At 53.2% G+C, this 19,902-nt stretch overlaps 6 protein-coding genes across 6 annotated transcripts; 1 reads left to right on the plus strand and 5 right to left on the minus strand.

Moving 5' to 3' along the window:
• Positions 1–121: 121 nt before the first annotated feature.
• Positions 122–597, minus strand: J4E90_003241 (uncharacterized protein; the record flags this gene model as incomplete). Its single annotated transcript, XM_051432812.1, has 3 exons — positions 122–369; positions 427–504; positions 558–597. The coding sequence occupies 3 exons, from the start codon at positions 595–597 to the stop codon at positions 122–124; spliced, it is 366 nt and encodes a 121-aa protein (XP_051292710.1).
• Positions 598–3,894: 3,297 nt separating this feature from the next.
• J4E90_003242 (uncharacterized protein) lies at positions 3,895–4,709 on the minus strand (the record flags this gene model as incomplete). The annotated part of the gene is made up of 2 exons (XM_051432813.1): positions 3,895–4,414; positions 4,465–4,709. 2 exons carry the CDS (start codon positions 4,707–4,709, stop codon positions 3,895–3,897), a joined length of 765 nt encoding a protein of 254 aa, XP_051292711.1.
• Positions 4,710–5,197: 488 nt separating this feature from the next.
• On the plus strand, positions 5,198–6,202 carry J4E90_003243 (uncharacterized protein; the record flags this gene model as incomplete). Its single annotated transcript, XM_051432814.1, has 1 exon — positions 5,198–6,202. The coding sequence occupies one exon, from the start codon at positions 5,198–5,200 to the stop codon at positions 6,200–6,202; it is 1,005 nt and encodes a 334-aa protein (XP_051292712.1).
• Positions 6,203–11,220: 5,018 nt separating this feature from the next.
• Positions 11,221–12,380, minus strand: J4E90_003244 (uncharacterized protein; the record flags this gene model as incomplete). Its single annotated transcript, XM_051432815.1, has 3 exons — positions 11,221–11,735; positions 11,787–11,991; positions 12,042–12,380. 3 exons carry the CDS (start codon positions 12,378–12,380, stop codon positions 11,221–11,223), a joined length of 1,059 nt encoding a protein of 352 aa, XP_051292713.1.
• Positions 12,381–16,438: 4,058 nt separating this feature from the next.
• On the minus strand, positions 16,439–17,316 carry J4E90_003245 (uncharacterized protein; the record flags this gene model as incomplete). Its single annotated transcript, XM_051432816.1, has 3 exons — positions 16,439–16,972; positions 17,033–17,128; positions 17,254–17,316. The coding sequence occupies 3 exons, from the start codon at positions 17,314–17,316 to the stop codon at positions 16,439–16,441; spliced, it is 693 nt and encodes a 230-aa protein (XP_051292714.1).
• A 457-nt stretch (positions 17,317–17,773) lies between these two features.
• J4E90_003246 (uncharacterized protein) lies at positions 17,774–19,600 on the minus strand (the record flags this gene model as incomplete). Its single annotated transcript, XM_051432817.1, has 1 exon — positions 17,774–19,600. The coding sequence occupies one exon, from the start codon at positions 19,598–19,600 to the stop codon at positions 17,774–17,776; it is 1,827 nt and encodes a 608-aa protein (XP_051292715.1).
• Between the last annotated feature and the right edge of the window lie 302 nt (positions 19,601–19,902).

A 19,902-nucleotide genomic window follows, 5' to 3' on the forward strand; every position in this document is an offset into this window, starting at 1 on the left:
AAAAGCCAAGCGTAAGCCCATTAGACACGCTCCCCCTCTGAATGCGACTAACACATCCTATCAGACTTACGACCCCTCTGTTCTATTGTGGGACCAGGTCCTCAACTGCTCTACTCACAACCTAATGCACCGTTCCATATCCCTGTGGCTGCTGCTGAACGTAACCCTGCTGTGCCGGCACAACCCCATGTCCTGCCTCTACGCCCGCAGGCGGAGGCGCGACAGGCACGCTATTGTGGCCTCCATTCTGTACTTTCTGACTGTACACACCCGGTGCAGGACGCGCGTTGTAAATGCCCGCGCGTATCTCGTCGCGTCGCTTGATGTACACGTATTCGACGTAAAAGGCGTGGATATGACCGGGAAAGTCTGGGCGCAGGAGAAGTCAGCGCATGTCTCGTGAGCGGTTTGACAGAAGATACTTACAGCCCAGGATTGTGAGGAGTAGGTTGATGAAGAAGTCGGCGCCGCAGCCCGCTACGAGAAAGACACCGAGGGGTGGGACTGTGGACAGGTTAGTTGAAATTTGATCGGAAGAGAGAAGGAGTAAAGCTTACTGAAGATTGTGATGAGGATCAAGAGCAGCGTTTTGATCATATTTGCGACTGGCTTCTGTTTCGCGCTGTGGTGATGTACTTGGTTATGCGCTGCGATAGTTGATGTATGCACAGGTGATGACTGTTTGTCTGCGTTTGATGTCGCACGCCGGACTGTGTGACTTCTCGAGTTAGTAAAGGTATGCGACTAGCTATTCGCGGGGACTCTCAGGTCTTATAAACAACCTAAAGGCCATCACGCCCATGCGTAAACCTTACTGAGCGCTCATGCTTCAACGTCATGATCCTTGTCCCGGTGTGGCTGATTGGCTAGCCACAGTGTGGCGCGGATGTCTCCGGATGGCGCATGGCGACGCTGACGCGTAAGGTTGGCGGCTACCTGGTACGAACGCGCCGCAGGACTTGACTGTCTTTAAGAAGCTTGCACCCATAACCTATCGCGTCTAGCAATGAGCGCCCTTCTGTGGTGTTGTATGCCGTTTTGTTCTATCTGCGATCGTTATCGCCCTTTATGATGTACCCAGCCTCGCCGCGATGCGTTGAGCTTCGGCACGTCTTTCCTTTCCTCGGTCCATCTTGCAACGCTCAAGCATGGCCAAGTATACAATTTGGCCAGGGATAAGATATCTTACGCAGTCGACAGAAACGTATTTATGCGCCGCCGATGCCTGCTGCTTTCCTAGACGTTCGTACCTCTAGGCCACCTCTGAAATCAGGTTTCCAATCTCACCGACGAACGTCGACATTGCAAATTGGTATACACATAGACGCGAGCATCTGTCGGCGCTTCCTCTATCTCTGGATTCACGTTCATTGGCACTGCTAGTAAACGAGAATGTCTGAATACTGAATCCCCTGGATCAAGCAAAACCTTCGATACAGAACAAGTATGCCACACCATCCTTGGAACAGGTCTTTCCGATAGCAGGTCCGCGATAAGATTCCACTTCAGATCTCCTCCGGCTTGGCAAAATAAACGGTGGAGGCGCGACACCACCCATCCAAGTCAGCAAACGGATATGCGGCCAAAATCAGCCTCACAGGGCTGACATCCGGGTGTTCGGGCAACGAGAGCCCAGCCTCAAGGTCACGCGGCTGATCAGAGTGCGCTTGCAGGTTCATGACATGATGTTCCCGCCAATCCTGCAACTGCACCAGCTCGGTTAGGAAGCACGAGATGGAAACCCTAGGCTTTGCATACGCTGTGGCGTTCTGTTCGATGGGAATACGATGCTTGGTATCCCTAACCGGTACAAGCTGCAAATATGCGACTCGATACCTGGAGGTATACATAGCATGGTTTTCGTCCTGCTAGAGTTACTGGATGTAATGGCGCCCATCTTCATTTTCGAGCCACCTTAGCAGCAATCATGACCGGCGTTCCGCCTTCCAAACCTACCGTGACTCCTACCCCTACAACGACCCAAGGCTGGTTGCATGCATATTTCTCGCATGCAGCCTACACAACTCACGCTCGAAATCAAATTCGTGCTTGCATTCAATCCAGATTCAACCGCTGTCGAACGGACGGATGGTATGGCTGGCCGATTGGCAAACGTATTGGAGTCATTATCGGCACAGTCATTGCAGTCATCGTTATCCTGTCGTTACTGAGATGCTGCTATAGTCCCCAATACTCTCAAGCCCGAGAAAGAAAGAGACCAATGCTCCTAAGCGAGTTGCGTAGCCAGCAGGCTGCGGAAGAAGGGGCCACAACTGAACGGCGTTTTGTGGAAGCGCTGTACGGCGAAGCCAGAAGTGCCCAAGGGAGAGACAGCCACAACAGTAGAAGTGGAGATGGCGGAAACCTAGTTGGAGCAAGACAAGACCAGGGAGGGCGGATCAGTGGAGGTCAGGACAATGAAGGAGCACCCTTGGAAGATGTGCCTCCAGCATATCACGAAGCCGTGAGAGAGGATAGACGTGCGTATTCAGAGATTGCACCCCACGCGAATAGCAGTTCGTTCTCAGGATGGCCACCAATGTACGCCGATGTACTGCAGCCTGCACCTGTTGCAAGCCCTCCTTCGCGAGTTCGGTACCCGGCCTTGCCACAGTCTCCAACAAGATAGAAACATTAGTGGCGTCTTGGCGTTGGAGGCCACTTTCCAGCCGACGATATGTTGCTTCTCTTCCTGCACTCAGCAGCCAGCGTATCAAGTCCCACCGACAAACGTTCCAGATCACTTCTTTTCCAAGCCAAGGCCTGAGGCTCAGCACTATGACCAACTACGGCGATGAGCGACACTCTTACAAACGCAGAGAAGAGGAGAAAGTCGACATATCCGGCGGGTACGTCGAACCTGCATCTGGACAAACGCCTTTTGGGGCTTTTGGGCAAATACGTTGGCTTTTGATTGGTGGAAGTAAGGCCAAACGGTCAGGCTGAGAAGATGGTCGAATGCCAGATCGGTGTATGCGTTGTGCAGCGTCAGGGTCAGCCTTACGTCGTAGATCTAGTAAATTATGTGAAGAGCAGAGCACCAGAGCTTGCTTCTGCTACTGCACACAACCACTATACATGGTCTATCGTGAACTAGTTTCTTGACGAACGATTACATTGCACTGTGAGTCACTACCATTGTAAGTACAGGAAGGTGAATGACTGCTGAATCTTGCTGAACCAGAAGACAGGAAAATCTTGACTGCATGTTCACATACTTCGTGTTTCGTTATTGGGCAGATCAGAATCTTTGTTCGCGTCATCGGAGGTCCCTCTGTACAAGTGGCCTGTATATCACTCGAAAATTCCTCGCCATAAGCAAAAGCCCATCAGCACATTGCATACTGGGTGTTATCCTTTCGAATTTCTTGATATGCCGACCACGCGCCCTCGGCCTACTCAAGCACCTAGCAAGGAATCGATCCGCACAGCTATCATCGTCGGGCTCATCATCAGTCTTCTCGGTGTCATCGTACTTACCTACCTCCTGTACCAGCGCCGCTTACGACGTAATGTGAAAGCCGGTAAAGTCATCGGCAAACGCGAAGTAGGGGGGGCGGAATGGCAAAATAGGGCGAGAAGAATGATCAACGACGAGCAGAAAGGTCTGGAGGTTGGCGTGGTTCGGGAACCGTTGCCAGTTTATACGAGATATGTTGAGCGGGGAGAGAAGAGGTTGGAGATGGGAATGGCGAGGTGAACGTCCTCTGTTACTGCCCTGCGTGGCAAAGGTGATCTGCTGAAGGTGTGAGGGTGATTGTGCTGAACAGGGCGAAACGAGTGGACACTCACAGCCACCGAAGTGCAGCCAATTGCTGGTGTTGTCTCGGGTATCCTTCTTATAATACTTTTCGACTCTTTCGATTTCCCTTACTTCTTGACATGCATACACGTTTATCCAGTACGGTAGTACTTTTCTTCGTGACCATTCGCACCGTTTGTTCCGTTAGCGTCTCCATCGACGTCTTCCCTTGCCCTCACTGTTCCAGCTCCGGGACCCAGCTCCTCACCGATGACCATGCCGCTGAAGTTGCCATTTTCGTCCATGTATTCATCCATGTTCTCCGCTGTTATCCAACCCGATGCGCCGGGCGCTGAATCATCCAGTATGTCATCGCCATCGTCGTCGCTGCCATCTGGATCGGGGTGTAGATCAGCGCAAGTGTTCAGCGCATTGAACAGCTCCGTGATACATGTCTCTGTGGGTTTCGAAGTGTATGATGGTGGCAGCACGGTGATTTCGAGCATATGGATGTCATCGTCTTCGTTTACAGTTTCGGCATCGTTGAGCGAGATGTTTACGTATAGCGCCTCAATGGTGGACTTGTACTTCATCGTTGCGTGGAGCGCGAGGGATGGGAACGGGATGGATACGCCAACGGGCGAGGGCGTGCTTTGGAACAAAACGACATTTCTGTAGTCACATATTAGCATGGTTCATGGCTCAGCAGCAGCCGGACCTACTCTGAAGACACCCAAATGTCAACGCCCTCGACCAGATCCTCTTCGCCCTCGCGCTTGGAGCTGAATTTGCTGAATGCGGCATCTTGTTTAAGCTGATCGGCAGCTATGACTAGAGTCATTCCCTCATAATGAGCATGTAGGACGGGTTTTGCGCCAAAGAAGGAAGTCGGGGTCTGAGATTGGTGTTCTGATAGCGGGGTGAAGTCGTCTGCCTTGGGGGCGCTGTCGAGGTGCTGGAGTGACATAATGAGATGTCGTGGAACAAAGCGTTATGTACGTGTTATGGAAAGAGAATCAGAGAGTGTCGACACGTGATTGCAGTGCGAGGGAGCTGTTGTGGATGCTCAGACGCGTATAGGCAGCTAATTACTGAGGGACCAAAAAGTCGCGGGAGCTAATCGAGCGTCATCGCCCCACCTCGGCCTTGGCAGGTACCAGATGCCAGGCGCGTGTGCGACTTTGCTCCCTCTCCGCGTCCTTGACGGTTTCGCGTAGTTGCGTATCGCATACCCTTTCACGATAGGGAGGAACCGCAGGAACAGAGCGCAAGTGTTCCGCTATCGACATCACCCCTACCATCTTGTTCACAATGCCCTGAACCCCATGCTTCGATAGCTGCGGCATCAGAGAACATAACCTTCGCTTCCTCATAGAAGAACTCCGTCGCGTGCGCGATCGATAGCAAGCAGGCTGATATCGCACTTCTCAGCTTGCCATTGCCTGTGAGAGCGCAATGTCATTCCCAACAACGCCCATCGCCAAATTGACTGGCCACGCCGGCATCGTTCACGCAGTCGCCTACTCCTCAGGATCCCAAACCTACATCCTAACCGGCTCGTCCGACCGCACAATCCGTCTTTACAACCCCTCGAAAGCACCGCCTACCTCTACCGCCCCAACATCGTCCTCGCAACGACCCCCTGGCCTCGTGAACAAATACACAGCGCACGGCTATGAAGTCCTCAGCATCCATGTGAACTCGGCCAATGACAAGTTTGTCAGCACAGGCGGAGATAAGACAGTTTTCCTGTGGGACGTGCAAACGGCGCAGACGATACGCCGGTGGACTGGTCATGCTGGACGTGTAAATCGCGGCGTGTTTGGAGGCGAGAGCGACAGTATCATAGCGACGGGCTCGTACGATGGCACCGTCAGGATTTGGGATACTAAATCCAACGCATACAAGCCCATCATGACCCTGTCAGACGCCAAAGACAGCATCTCTGATGTCGCCGTACACGACGCGGATATTATAGCAGCGAGCGTCGACGGTCGTGTTAGGAGTTATGACATCAGGATGGGTACGTGTCAGGTTGATGTCGTGGGACCGAGCTGTACGAGTTTGGCCGTTAGCAACAAGGGCACAGAGCTTCTGGTTGGCTCGTTGGATTCGACCGTCAGGCTCATGGATCGCACCAACGGCGAATTGCTCAAAACGTACAAGGACGATTCTTTTGTGAACAAGGACCTGAGGGTTAGAAGCACTCTTGGTTTGAACGACAGCGTCGTTATCAGTGGCAGTGATGACGGTATGGTCTTTGCCTGGGACATGCTGGAAGGGACGTGTCTGCACAAATTCAAGCATTCCGACATGAGGGAGGTCAGAAGTATAGCGGCTGCACCAGCCACGAAGGCGAAGAAGGATGTCGTGTCCGCCGTGGCCTTCTGCAAGACGAGGCGTGAGTGGTGTAGTGGTGGTGGCGATGGTAACGTTGTTGTCTGGGGTATGGGAGCTTGAACAGGGCAGATGTCTGATTTCACCATTCATGATACCCTTGTAGAAGCACCCTGGATCTTGTAATTATCAACTATCTTGACCTTCGAATCCGACTGTAAGCTCCACAATGCTCACCTTATGAGCTATCATATCTTGTCATGTCTTCTCACTCACCTTTCCTTAACAGCCCAGTGCAAGTGTTTGGGCTCTTGATTGCAATATTGTGAGCTTGCATCATACTTGAGGTTTAAGTCGCTCGATGGCCTGTGAGCGAGACGGCGTGGGACAAGATGTGCATAGTTTCAGGCTAGAAAGTGTGGTCGTAGATAGATAATGTTGTATTTCATAAACGTATATAACAATCTGGATCGTGAGCAACGTAATGGTGGTTGGCAGTCTGGGAAAGAAACACGAAGGAATGTAGGGCCAGGAGAATGCGGATACCCAACAAAAACCGTTGAAAGAGTCGAACTGGCCATGGGAGTAGAACCATGTATAGGTACTGAAAATGGAATAGCGCATGTCATGCGTGACCCAAGCGAGGCGATGCCAATGAAAATCGCTCAAGTGCCTGTAAGGCTGACAGAAAGCTTGCTGCTGGTGATCCGAGCTCAGGCGACGTCTGTGGCCTACCAATCATGGAAACTCTCTAGTCGAAGTATTTGACCGTACGACCTATCTCGTAGTTGTAAAGATCTGTAGCTGTCGAGCCTCGTGGTCTCTCTGGTGGGTAGTCATCAGGGCAATTGTAAACTTTGACAACAACACCGCGCTGGTGAATCCCTAGAGGAGTTAGTTTGGGTGTGTGTTCCTGAAGCGAGAACTCACTGGTGAATCGATACCCGTGCCATGGGTTCCAGCGCCCTGCTGTGAACATATGGGGCAAAACCGACGGAAGATACTCTCGAGAGGTCGTGAAGGCCATCAGAGCCAGAAATATCGGCAGCTCACCCACGACTCCGCCATATTGAACGTGTGACGCAGTAGCGTTGGTATGGTATATGTCAGGTAAGAGCAGGTCTGCCGCCGCGTTTTGCAGTTGTACACGGAGCATGTTGTACTGGCCAGCATTGGTCAGATAAGACGATTCGGGAGGGTGCTCGTGATAGTTGAACTGCAGTCTGTGGAAAACGTCGTGAACGGGCGGATTTCGCGCATCTCCTTCCAGCACCCAAAATCCAGCACCGCATTCGTAATACACCGAAAAGGTTTTGTACCGTTGAGCATTACGAGGAAGCTGGGGAACTTCGCGTATCTGCACCCCATCGCAGAGCCAAGTCTTGCCGGAAGCACCTACACCGGGCGTGAAGTCGTGACTCGCATAAGGGCCTGTCGTAGGCTGCCAGATACCATGAACATCATACTGGGCAGGAGTATTCCCTAGGTACTCGTAAATCTCGTCGATCTGAAAGAGGTATGAAGGCTGGAAGAATCACTTTAGTAGGGTACACATCCATGGACCTGACGCGACTGACCACTGGGTTGGAATAAGTGTCCGACATTGCTTGCTACTCGTGCGTCTTCGTGCAGTAAATCCCGATGAGCGGCGTAGTTCTCGTGACTGTGATGTGGTGCTCTCACCCGGCTCCAGGCCATCACTGCCCTCTCACTCGACACGTCTTTATCCTTCTCATCGCCATGCGGCTCTGCGTTTAACGAGTTGCAACAGAAACCATCCCAGTCAAGAGGTCAGGCGACAAGCTCCTACATGGCAGCAGTGCGGGACGGGATTTCTGATTGACGGCCAAGATTTCGGAGCAGCCCTCTGATAAGCTAGAGATGTCCTGAAAGGGGCATGGCGCAAAATCCTGCATCGGCTGCAGCAAACGTATACGTGGGCTACAGGTAATCAGCCCAGTTTCCCCTACCCCGCTGTGGACATTCCCATTCCCTGGTCGCTGATCTATGTCGTTGTATAGCTGCCTGGGGTTTGCCGGGAGGACGGTATGGGCAAGCAACATCTGCATGTCTTGTGTCGTGTTTCCTGTCCTTCGAAGACTGTGCTCTGTGAGAATGGAATCTTGCCATGACAGCATCATAATAGCAGTAGTGTTTCGGTAGCTGTTGGCCTTCGGCTGCATCTCAGCAAAAAGCATCGGTGTCAACCGGCCGTGGATCGCGCCCAACGTGTCCCATCGCCTGCAGCATAACAGCCGGTCTGAACCGGCGAGCCAACAAGATGGAGTGGCACAGCGCCAACCCAAGAGAGATCAAGGGTGGATCCCTCCTAGCGAAGCGCCTTGCGTGTGCCGTCCGTTGCACGGCACTTGTTGCGAAACAGTGGAAGAGCCATCTGTCGAACAGTCTAGCCGAGAGACGTGGCCAAAGCCTGGTTCATGTTGATCCTATGGCTGCAACGTGAAGAATGTGTCGTATTCGCGAAGATGTTGTTGCCACATGCACTGTGATTGCCACCAGAATTGTTGTGTCTTGCTTGTGAGCGAGTGGAACATCGCTTCGCAGATCAAGTATGAGTAGGGCTGAATAATGTTGCGTCGTCAACTATGCATGCTTTTTTCCCGTGTGGTCAAACCATTGCCGCGATAAGATGTGCATGTATCTTGGGACAAAGATCCGAGAGGTGCGGCTCTGCGAGAAAGAGGGGTTATAAAGCCGGCGTACGGACATTGTGGACCAACGTTCCTCGGTGGGCGCGTATTGTATTGATCGACCGGCAAGCGTCTCCGACTCTTTGTGCCCGTTCGGCGGCTATTTGAAGCGACATCTAGAAGTTGTTACAAAATACGTCTCGAGCAAGTAGAAAGGAGCGGCTCCCGATGTACGAAGGGCGAGTGTGTCTTAAGTAGAAAAGAACCGGCTGACAGACTAGGCGTGCGGCCCCAAGACGACCGGAGGACCTTTTTCTGCCTGTTCGCCTTCTTTCCTCACTTTCAAGTATGCCTGATGCTCTTCATTGGTGAGCTTTTTAAAGAAATTGCCGCTAATGTGCAATGGATAAGTACCCCTTACCTAGTTGGCGGCAACAACCTGCTGATCGAAGCAGATGGTTCCTGCAACCTGCATGATCGTGGAACTTCCTTCACCGGACGACGACCCTTGTCGTCTCGTGTGTTCGCCCGACAGCAACGCAAATTGGCGGGAATCACGAACAAGCACTCACCGGTTGACATAGCGGCCCAGGCACACGGGATGAACTTGCCACGATGGAAGTCATGCGCACCTTGACGGCTCAACTCCCAATCAACAGATTTACTGCTTGTGTGAACCGCACGGAACGGAGCGCTCTCTATCGAATCGAACCCCACCGCCGCGCCCGGCGGCTGCTGTCAAATCCGGAAGCCGGTCAGATAAGGCAAACTGACGGTATGACCCCGCACCGAAGCCTCGGGCTTCTGAGCGGATACCGCAAAGTAACAGTCAAGGCGGCATGGCCGAAAGAGGGGCGTATCACAGCGTGCGCGGCTTTGATGTCCTGGTGGAGAGGCCATTCGATCGGAATCCTGACACTATACAGGCCCCAACACAGGATATCCACTCACCTCAGCGTGGGCTTGTCTCGATATTGGCATAGAGCACATGAACAGGAGCTGTTTGGTGGTAAGTCTATGACACATGCGGCACAGGTAAGGGTCATGTCTGATTTGAGACGCGCTAATGACCAGACAACGACTGACTTGCTCGGTAGCAGTATCCCGAGTGACTCCAGCCGCGATGAATTGGTCGTCGAGAGCCCAGAAAGCAGGCATCCATTGGCCAGGACCAGAACGCCGCTCCTAGAGGCCTTTTGCGGGAGTAAGATCTGGGTCTATGGCGGGCCAAACTGACGAGACGGGCCATTGGCGCCACGATCGCGAACCTATGGAGCACCCTGCCAAGAGATCACCGGCGGTACGAGATGGACTCGAGGAAGTCGAATGATAGCTCAGCCGAGCCGAGATTGGTCTCCATAATGGCCCCGACCATGAGGTGAGGGTTTGGACACCTTATCCGGTTCTGCGACATGCGATGGTGGAAAGCAACCGTCGGAACCTGGCGGTAACCAGGCCTTGGTCCGAGGTATACATGACCTAGATGCTTCTACGCCGTACGCTGGCTCCTGTCACATTCGGATCAGGCTTCTTTCATGTCGCCTGAGTTTTAGCAAGTCTCCACCAGTATTGCGATGCTTGCCCATGCCGTCAAAGTCTCAAGAGCTCGAGTAGGCGCGTCGGTACGGCAGTGTGGTAGAGCAGCGTGTACGAATGGAGAAGCCCTGCAGGCATTGGTATGGACCCAGCCACTTGGACGCGTAGGAATGCAAGTAGCGCGTCGGTCGGGGTAGGCACGGCGCCTGGCTGCAAGAACAGCCATGAAGAGGAGCGTCAAGTATGACGGCGGATGAGCAATAGGTGTGGGAGGTTGAATTTCAGGGCATGACATGAGGTCTGACGCTGGGATGAAGTATGGTACCGGCTGCGGAAGCTAAGGCAAAGACGCGTCTTTCCTCCTGGCGATTCGGACACATCGCCGCCCGACCAATCACGACCCACCCGCACCACGTCAATTGTCTGCCTGAAAGTGGTCCGCACGATGGCAGACTGTGCTCCGGACATTGGCAGTTCAGGACAAAGTTCTGGCAACTCGCTATCGCGGTTGAGAATGACGGCGAGTACGTCACCCGGCCTCTTCGTCCGATGAACGTGGTCCTAGCTCTGGCAAAAGGGGAGTTTCGCGTTGCTTCTGCAAAGCTGACCCTACACAGGAGAGCCCACGATGACGGCAATGATCACGTCCAGAGAAGAAGTTGTATTGTTCCGATCTGTACTGAGGAGAGTCCGTTCTACCCTTGATACCAAGTCGCGAGCCATCCATCTTCAAACCAAACAAAGGCGTATATACGATAAACGGAAACTGCTCTTTGCCCCCCGGGTCTATCTTTCACTTTATCTACAGCAGACGACGCCTCTCAAGCCTTCGGCTCTATAGGATAATGCAGAAACTGCAATCCTTCTCGTTCATCTTTGCTGCGGACATGTTGCGCGGAATCTTGAGCCTGGCTTAAAGTCAGCGTGGTCCTCGATGGAGTTTGCCTAAAAGTCTCACGAGTAAACCATATGTCCAACCAATACGTCCTTACACCCGCCAACCAACGTCTCGATATCGCGCCTGGTATGCTCAGACTCTTGAGCATGCGCCTTCACAAGTCGGGTCTCTGCCTCCAACAGCCTCGCCCAGCTCTCCTCCACCATCTTCACACATCGATCAACGGCAACCTGCGCACTACATCCCTCGTTCCATACCATCACCGGGATGGCAGAATCGATATCGCCGTCGTCTATTTCCTTCCGCAAGCTCACAATGTCGTTCCAGAGGAAGTCGGAGATGGCTACTTCGCGCGTTATGGCTACTACAGCTTCGTGGTTCCAGATTGACGGTGGAAGAGTGAGGTTGTAGGCCCATTGCATGACAGTAATGCACGGGTTTGTACCAACAGTTCTCAAACGGCGCGCTGTGTATTCCTCGAGAGTGGACATCCCTTGCGCCCATGTAGCCTGAGATGTCTTGACGCCGCGGATAAAGTCGTAGATGGTTTCAGCAAACCGGTCACGTGCTTCTGCAATTCTTGTTAGCTTTTAACTGTCTAGCATACTTTGGATGGACGTACCTCTCGACTGGCCCTTCTGCATTGCTCTTCCTATGTTGACCCATGGACCGCAGTTGTGCAACCGCCCCGGTGCCGGAACTTCGCCAGAGAGTTCTGGCTGCAAGCAATGTCGGATGAAATTAATTGTATCGTCACAATAAGCTTCGGCCTTGTCACGATCATCTGTCAGAGTACCGCAATCGATCTCGTCATCCCAGAAAAAGAACTACAGGTTACGTCAGTCGACAATCGCGAAAAGGAATTGGGCCAAGTTACCCAGGCCACAAGCTCTCCTAGAATAACAAACTTCTCTGGTTCCACATGTGTCCAAAAGTATCCCGCGCAGAGTCCGTTGTCTACCCTACGTTGCTTCTTCCTTTGGCTCTCGGTACTGATGAACGTTTGGAAGTATCCCTCTAGATGCTGTCTCAGCACCAGAACATCCGGGTGCACTTTAGCTGCCCAGTCCGTGTATATGTAATGCACATCCGGAACATGGATTTCTTGATCGCGAAGACGAGCAATGATCCTGGTGCGATGGTCTCCGCGCTTGGTCGGAACTTCCTTAGCCGCGGAGGAGGCGAGCTGTTTAGAGCTGTCGGTGAACTCGGGCATGTAAGAAAATCTCGATCTCGATCGCTGGAGTGGGTAAGTGTGATGATGCTGAAGAAGGAAACAACAAACGATTGAACAAGACTTACGCGTCTAAAGTACGATCTAGGAAGCGACGTCCAAGAGCTAAGAATACTAAGAATCGCCATAACGACTCAATAAAAGACAAAGTTCAAGTATATTGTACAAGACAATCGCGGCCTCAGTAATATGGTAACGGAACAGAGGTCTTTGTATACTCTCATACCACGCCGTTCACATGCTGGCCCCTCGGTAGTCACTTCCCAGTCGCCTGGGGTCTCGAGGCGCCCTACCATTCACACAAAGCGCTCTTTTACTGCACCTCCGGTAAACGTGATCCACCCCCGAAGAGCCCCCAGAACCAATCGCAACATCTCAAGCTGGATTGAATTGACGTAAGCGAGGCGTTTGGGCACAGTCCACATGTGTGCTATGTAAGGAGCGATGTAAGGGTAATGCGTTGTTACACGGACTCGGCTGTCACTGTACGCCACGTTTCCGCAGCTGTGAGACACGAGAGCGTCCAGCTCCGAATCACGATATACCACTGGGGCAGATTTCACGGCCACCGATCGTCTGAACCCGCGCAGGGTCATCAGCTTGAGGTTAAGTCTGGAACTACATCTCAGCCACCACTGAAATACACTTGCTGACTGCCAGTCCTTTCGCTCAAAATCATTGCGCATTGGCTTGTCGATTACATCACGAGCTGATAGGTTTACGCCACTTTCCTGCGACTGAGCCACTCTCAGGCAGCTCTTAGGATACGATTGATGGCATCGTATAGCATCGCTGTATGCACCATATCCTGTCAGACTATAGTGACGTCGCCCCAATGAGTGCCTGCAGGTGCTGAGTCATATCCTTAGGCCTTCCAAGACACGGACCCATGGCTTCACATCCGCAGCACAGGGGCTGAATGCTGAGTACAGGTATATTGCGTAGAATTCAAAGAACTACCCTGTAACTCGAAGCACGGAGTAAGAGATATGCCAAGCCATACTGCCGATCTAAGGACCTGCGCACGCACTACTGCGTCCGTAGCAATGCAGCAAGATGTGCCGAGTATCTTGAAGTGTTATCGGCATACAGCTCGTCTGGATGCAGCTCGTTGACCCTTACATAGAGGCCGCACGTTCGATAAGATAACCGAGCGTGCCGAGCCACAATCAGCTTCCCGGGTCCACTATGCCACCCAGTCACAGGCGTAGTGGCGCTTTGGGAAGCGAGACTACTGGACAATGCAGATATGGCACATAATCACAGCACGGCGATACACAAGCGGTGTGCACTACGATACCCATCGTGCGCATTCAGAATACAAACGTGTGGTGCATGGAGGTATATTGGAAGGGTTGGAGGATCATGTTGCCGTACGGTCGTCAGACATTGGATTGTGTGCAATCGAATGGGACAGGTGAAGCGAGGCGGCAGGGGGCCATCTACTCAAAAGTCCAGAGGACAAATAGAAACTTTTAGGATATCATGCATCTATCTGAGACATATCTTCCGATGATCAACCAAGCGTGGCTCAACACCATTCGCCATAAACCTTTACGCCCAAAACCCAGTAAGCCGGGTGACCCGATGGCTTTCATCACCACATCAGATCATCCGAGTCCGCCTGACCAAAAGTCTGCATGCCCCCAACTGCTTTGGCTCAGTGGCAGCCACAACAGCATCCTACGTCCTCTTCTTCGCATTGACGTTCTTGCCTGCGCCTACCTTGACTCTGCCACCGGCTCTGCCCCGATCGCCTGTCAGAATGCCCGGCAGGTAGTTGTCATCCATGAGGTCCCTCGTCCTGGTCCTCTTGTCCTCTTCAGCGCGCTTCGTGTATTCCTTCTGGTCTTCAGCAAGGATGAGGTCTCGACCCCAACCGCCTTTGCCTCCTCCCTGACCATGACTCCACTTCGTGTTTGCAGTACCGGCGATGGGCTTGGGGATGCTGTATTTATCGCCACGCTTGTTGTACTGATAGTTCTTGGCTAAGTGGATCTTGAACTCTCCAGCGGCGTTTGTAGAGCAGGAAACCCTTTGTAGAGTTGCTTGACCACAGCGGGGGCAAAATTGCTTGTCCATTTGCTTGACGATGTTGAAACAGGCGTGGCACCGGAGAACCTTGGTGTTGACGTTCTTGATACGTTGCATGTTTGTGGAGAGAAGCTGGAGATTCATCTGGAGCAACACGTTTTGCATCGCAAAATCGATCGTCATGGTTGCTACGTCCAGCTGGCGATTGGCTGTTGTGTGAATTTGCGGTTGGATGGCTCCGTCCTTGGCTTGGTGCTCTGTAAGGTTCTGTGGGGTAATCCAGTCGCCATCAGAGTCAGACTCCGCAGCTGAATCGTCAGTCGTAGGGGGCGTAGGTTGTTGAGTGGCGTGATGGGATACCGAGAGGTCCTCCAGTTCCTGCGCCAGTTTTGATTCGTCAGAGCTGACTTGCTGGGTTGGTAGATCCTGCTGGCTGGAGGTCTCAGGCGCGAGTGAGAGCTTTGCCTTCTGCTCGAAGTGGATGTTGGTGGTAGGCACCTCGACCGCCGCCGATTGGTCGATTGGCCCCTCCTCACCAGCCTGTTCTTGAAGCTGTTCTTCAACTTGCTCTTGGACCTGCTCTTCGATATTTTCCTCCGCCTGCTCTACAGCTTGAGACTCGAGCTCTCCCCTGCCCTGTTTCTCAAGTTGCTCGTGAATCTGGTCTTGCACCTGCTCGTGAACCTGATCCTGAACCTGTGCAACAACCTGCTCATGTATTTGCTCCTCGACCTGCTCCTGAGTGACAGCTATTCCACCTTCTTCTTCGTCTACCTCGACTTGGGTAGTCTGCTCCTCCGATTTGTTGGCTTGTTCCAGGCTGCTGTCTACCTCCGCTGCGGGCTTGAAGTTGAACTTCGTAGATTTGGGCGCTCTGGCCTTCGCCGCCCGCTTGCCTGTAGGCTGCTCCCAGCCTTCATCAATATCCTCTGGTTCGACGGATCCGGAACCGATCTGTACGCCTTCCGTCGCATCTTCAGCGGTATTTTCGGTAGCCTTGTTGCCTGCCTTCCGCCTGTTCTTGCGCTTCTTTGCTGATGTGGAAAGACCCCCACTCTGCGATTTCTCCTCGTTCAACTGCTCAATCTCTCCAGGCCTCCTCTTTATTTCTCCTTTTGGTATTTCTCTCAGACCCCAGTCGCCACCGTTCCTGTCACAGTGCACTTCGTAAGCCAGGGCTAGGATACCCAAATCCTGCCTACTGAGTACCGCATAATCACCTGTCTTCTTGCTAAACGCAATGACTGCATCGTAGCTTGCCGGCTGAGGATTCCTTATCTTCAGAAATGGGATCAATGTTGTCTGTACACGTGACCGTGTGGCTTCATCGCGGATTTCGGAGAGAATAGCAGGAGTAGTCCATAGTTCCTCCGCGGCGTTGATGATAGTAGAGATCGATACTGTGTTCTTGATCAATGGACCCGTATCCAAAATAAGCGAGTGAACAGGCTTTTGCTGGGTCGCAGTGGGTGTTGCCATCGCGTGGTAGACCGGCAGCAGTCGCAGTCCGGTAAACAGGAGGTTTCAGTTTGTTGTACGTGAAAAGTTGAGACCCTGATATTAAGTTCGGAAGTTTACGAGGTTTGGATCATCAATATGACTAGGGCGTGCCGCTGGTGTGGTAGAAGATTTCGCGATGGTGGCGGTGGGGCCCGATTTTTTTGGTGTGAGACCCTCACGAATTTTGATTGGCCGGATCGCGCTGGTGGCAGTAATGGGAGCCTCGTGCTGGAAGTAGATAAGTCGACGTTGGTTCAACATATATTGAGTCGAACGTTTTTTTGTAACACTGAGAGACGACTAAGATTATATTCCATAGCCCTCGATATTGCTTTTAGTCTCGTTCGTAAAGTCGGGAATCTCGATAGAATGAATCCTCCAAACGCCGCCCAATGCTAAGTCGGGAGTCTACCCCAACATCGCTTGTGGTATATCGTACACATACATCAATGACATGAATTCCATCCCAGGTTCGACTCATCGTCGTGATGGTCGCCTCACAGACACTACGCGATAGGTTTGCTTCTCTCGTCCTCTGGCATACGCATATACGCATCGATAGCCGCACTGAAAACTGCGAAGCCTGCGCATCCTACGGCCACGGCTTGCGGCCCAGCGTTTCTTGCCAATATACCCCCAGTCAAGCAGCCCCCCGCCACTCCATTGTACAGATCGTTCTTGGCTCGGAGGCCCTCGATTGCGCACTCGGTGCCTGAGAAAATAGCACCAACTTTGGCGAAGTTGCGGCCGCTAGAAATCGAGGATCGGTACATATCGCGCAGGCCGGCCCGTAGTTGCTGGCGTAGGGGGAGGTCGGTAAGCGGTACGGTACCGGTGGCGGTGGGGTTTGGAAGGGTAGCAGTCGCAGAGGCCGAGGGTGCTGAGGTAAGAGTGGCTGCGGATGCGGAGTTGACGCTACCGGCAGCTATCGTCGAAGGCTTGACGCCTGCCGTTGCCGTTGCGCCGGTGGCTGCGGTTGTAGGTTTTGTAGCCGGCGTGTTGACGGGGAGGGGCTGTGACATCGGGGTGTCGTATCGCATCTGTGCATGTCAGTCGCGCCTTCTCTTTCTTTCGAGACCATGAGTTGTTTGGCCACATACGGAAGCCATGAAGAGTCCAAACATAGCACCTAGACCGCCACCCATTACGCCTGCCATTACTGTCTTGCCGATGCAAGACTCCATACCCATTTGCATCTACTCGAACGTTAGCCATGATTCCCCAAACACATTATCTGACAGCCTTGTATAGCCAGCTACGCCCTCGCGACATGCTATCCTGTTCCACCGCAAATGCATAGAGGAGACGAGGTCGCACATACTGCTTTCACCATTTGCTGCTCCTGCTCGGACATGCCTGCATTGGGATTCATGGCGGCTGGCATGGAGCCCACGCCTCCTGGAAAAGCCATCTTCTTGAAGCTGATTACGACTGCGGCACAAAGCAAGCGTGAGGTACAAGTGATACTGTTGCAAAGGCGATGCGATGCACCGCCGCCGGGAACTTTTGCGGAGTTCAGAGCGGAGGACGGGAGATGCCGGGCAGGTGGGTCTTGGCACCGCCACTCCAGCGTCACGGATGTCTTCACACATGTTGCAAGCAAGCGATTTGGTCGCGTCGATTTGAGGTATTCGGATTCTCATTATGCTTCTACGACGGTACATGTCTACCCGAAGCTAGGTTCCAATATGTACAATTACGCCAACGCCATGCTATACCTTGAACTTTTCCACACAGCAAACCACCTCTTCAACAAGTTCTTCAACACTGAATTAGACATTGCTGTTAATGGCGTCGCGTCATAATGCTAAATCGCTAAATGCAACTACCGTTTCAAACGTTCAGTTCATAAAATCGCCATGCGAGTAATCTTCACTCCTCGATTCCGGGGGCGGGGTGAGCTGCTTCTCCCACTCTTTCATTAGATGTGATGCGGTACGCTTCAGGTTGCTGGGTGACACCTTGGTCATATCAGGCCATGGGATGGAGCTGCGCTTTGACTCTCGTGGTGTGAGGTCTTCTTGGTTGATGGAGGTGAGCGACGATGCCTTGGAATCGTGACGCTTCGAGTGGTATCTAGTGCTGGTGCTAGTTCGAGAGCTGCCTGGGCCGGATACCGGCGAGGTCTGCGCATCCGATTCATCTGAGCTGTCCTTGGAGTCTTCCAAGTCGACCAGAAGTGACTCGTTGGGGGTGTCCCAGTTATCCCAGTCTTCTTCGGATGCGACTTTGCGGATCTGCTTTTGCGGGGTCGTCGTGTTCTTGAGTGCGTGCGTCTTCTTGTTGATTACAGTAGTCTTGGGCTCGCCCAGGCCCATCTCCTTCCAGAAGTCGTCGCCAGTGGAACCTAGTTGTTGTGTGGTCTTCTTCGAGCTGGCGGACCGACTAAGGGCGGGGCGACCCTCGGACGGTTTGCGGCCAGATTTAGAGGGGTTCTTGACACCTGGTATTCCAGTATTGCCGTCCGCCGTGTTGACGGCTTCATCGCCCACCGTAGCTTGTCGGATATCCTCCATGAATGTGAATAGGCCCTTCTTGAAATCCTGCGCCATCTGAGTGCCAGCCCGAATGAGCTGCTCACGTTGTATGGTGGGCATGCCGCCCATGTCGTATCGGTCGTGCTCGCCGGCATTGACGACCTGTCGTGTGATCTCTGACGAGGTGGAAGCCCGTGCAGGAAGCTGCGGTCGGGAGCTGGAAGCGGGGTCGTCGTGTAGATCGAGTGGCTGGGGGAATGATGGCGACTGGAGGCGGTCGGGAGAGAGTAGGGATAGGGTTCTTAGATGTCGCGAGCCGCTGAAGACCTTCCGTTGGGATGTTTTGGTGCTGCTGAGTAGGTTCTTCCTGCGCTCCATCTCTTTCTGCATCCACGAATTCGAACCATCGTCTTCGTATTGGCCCGGTGGAGCATTGGCGAGCGACGTGTTCAGAGGCTGCAGCGCGGCGACCTTGCGCACCTCATTGCGACGCTTGTTCGCTTCGTGATGGGTCCAGTGCGTTTTCAGCGTGTTCAGGTCAGCCTCTGCTTTGGTGAGCTCCTCTTTGAGTTCGAGCACATAGCGCTCTTGAGCAGCGAGAACCGCCAGAATGTTTGTCTCGGAAGTAGAATCCTCGGGTTCGGGCGAGTGAACAGACGTTGCCCCGTTCATCCATGATTGCGGGCGCGACCGTGTCGAGGAGGTTGGTGAACTGATGCCCGTACTTGGCTGGATGGGGAACTGCAGGGACAGGCGTTTGCCTTGCCCGATGACGTCGACCGTCTTGGACCGAGAATGCGACGGCATGGTCTTGGGTGGTGAAGACTGAGAAGAGGCGTTGGAGTCGGGGGCGTTGGAGGATATTATTGACGACTGGGATGACGACTCGGCCCCTTTGTCGTGCAGGGTTGTCGGTGTCTGTGCTCTGTCCATGGAGTCTGCTCCTCCGACGAAGAAGATGGTATTGCTGACGTACTGTCCCTCCTTGAGCGTACAGAGAATGGTTGAGAGACGAGCGCGGCGAGCGAGTCGGTGAAGAATAAGCGAGGCGGCGGCTGGGGAGCTGCCGTAGACTTCGAGATAAAGGGCTAGAAGCGCTGTAGGGAGGCCGACCAATCGGAGAAGGAGCGACCCTCTAAACCACGAGAACCAAGACTTGAAGAGCGTTGAGCCAGCGGCGCAAGAACTCATACCAAAGACATTGAAGAGCGCATGCCACGGAGTTCAGAGCGGCAACGAGTATCTAGAGATTCCTACAGCCGAAGCCGCAGTCTTTGTGCAGCCGTCGCTCACGCGCGCCGTGCTCAGGCCATCAACAACCCAATCCAGGAACCCATCTCCTGGCTGCATGTCCAAGGGACTGCTTGCGCGGCTAGTCTCGTGACGGAGGCCCTGTGTGGAGACGGTGAACCAATGTCCGTCTGTTGAGGGCGACGTCTGCTCTGTCTTGTATCTACTGCCGCTCGCTCATTGCTCCATAGTATACTCAGACG

The sequence above is a fragment of the Alternaria incomplexa genome (assembly GCF_024043165.1).
Source record: "Alternaria incomplexa strain BMP 0042 chromosome Unknown scaffold_4, whole genome shotgun sequence".
In the NCBI taxonomy this organism is placed as follows: Eukaryota; Fungi; Ascomycota; class Dothideomycetes; order Pleosporales; family Pleosporaceae; genus Alternaria; species Alternaria incomplexa.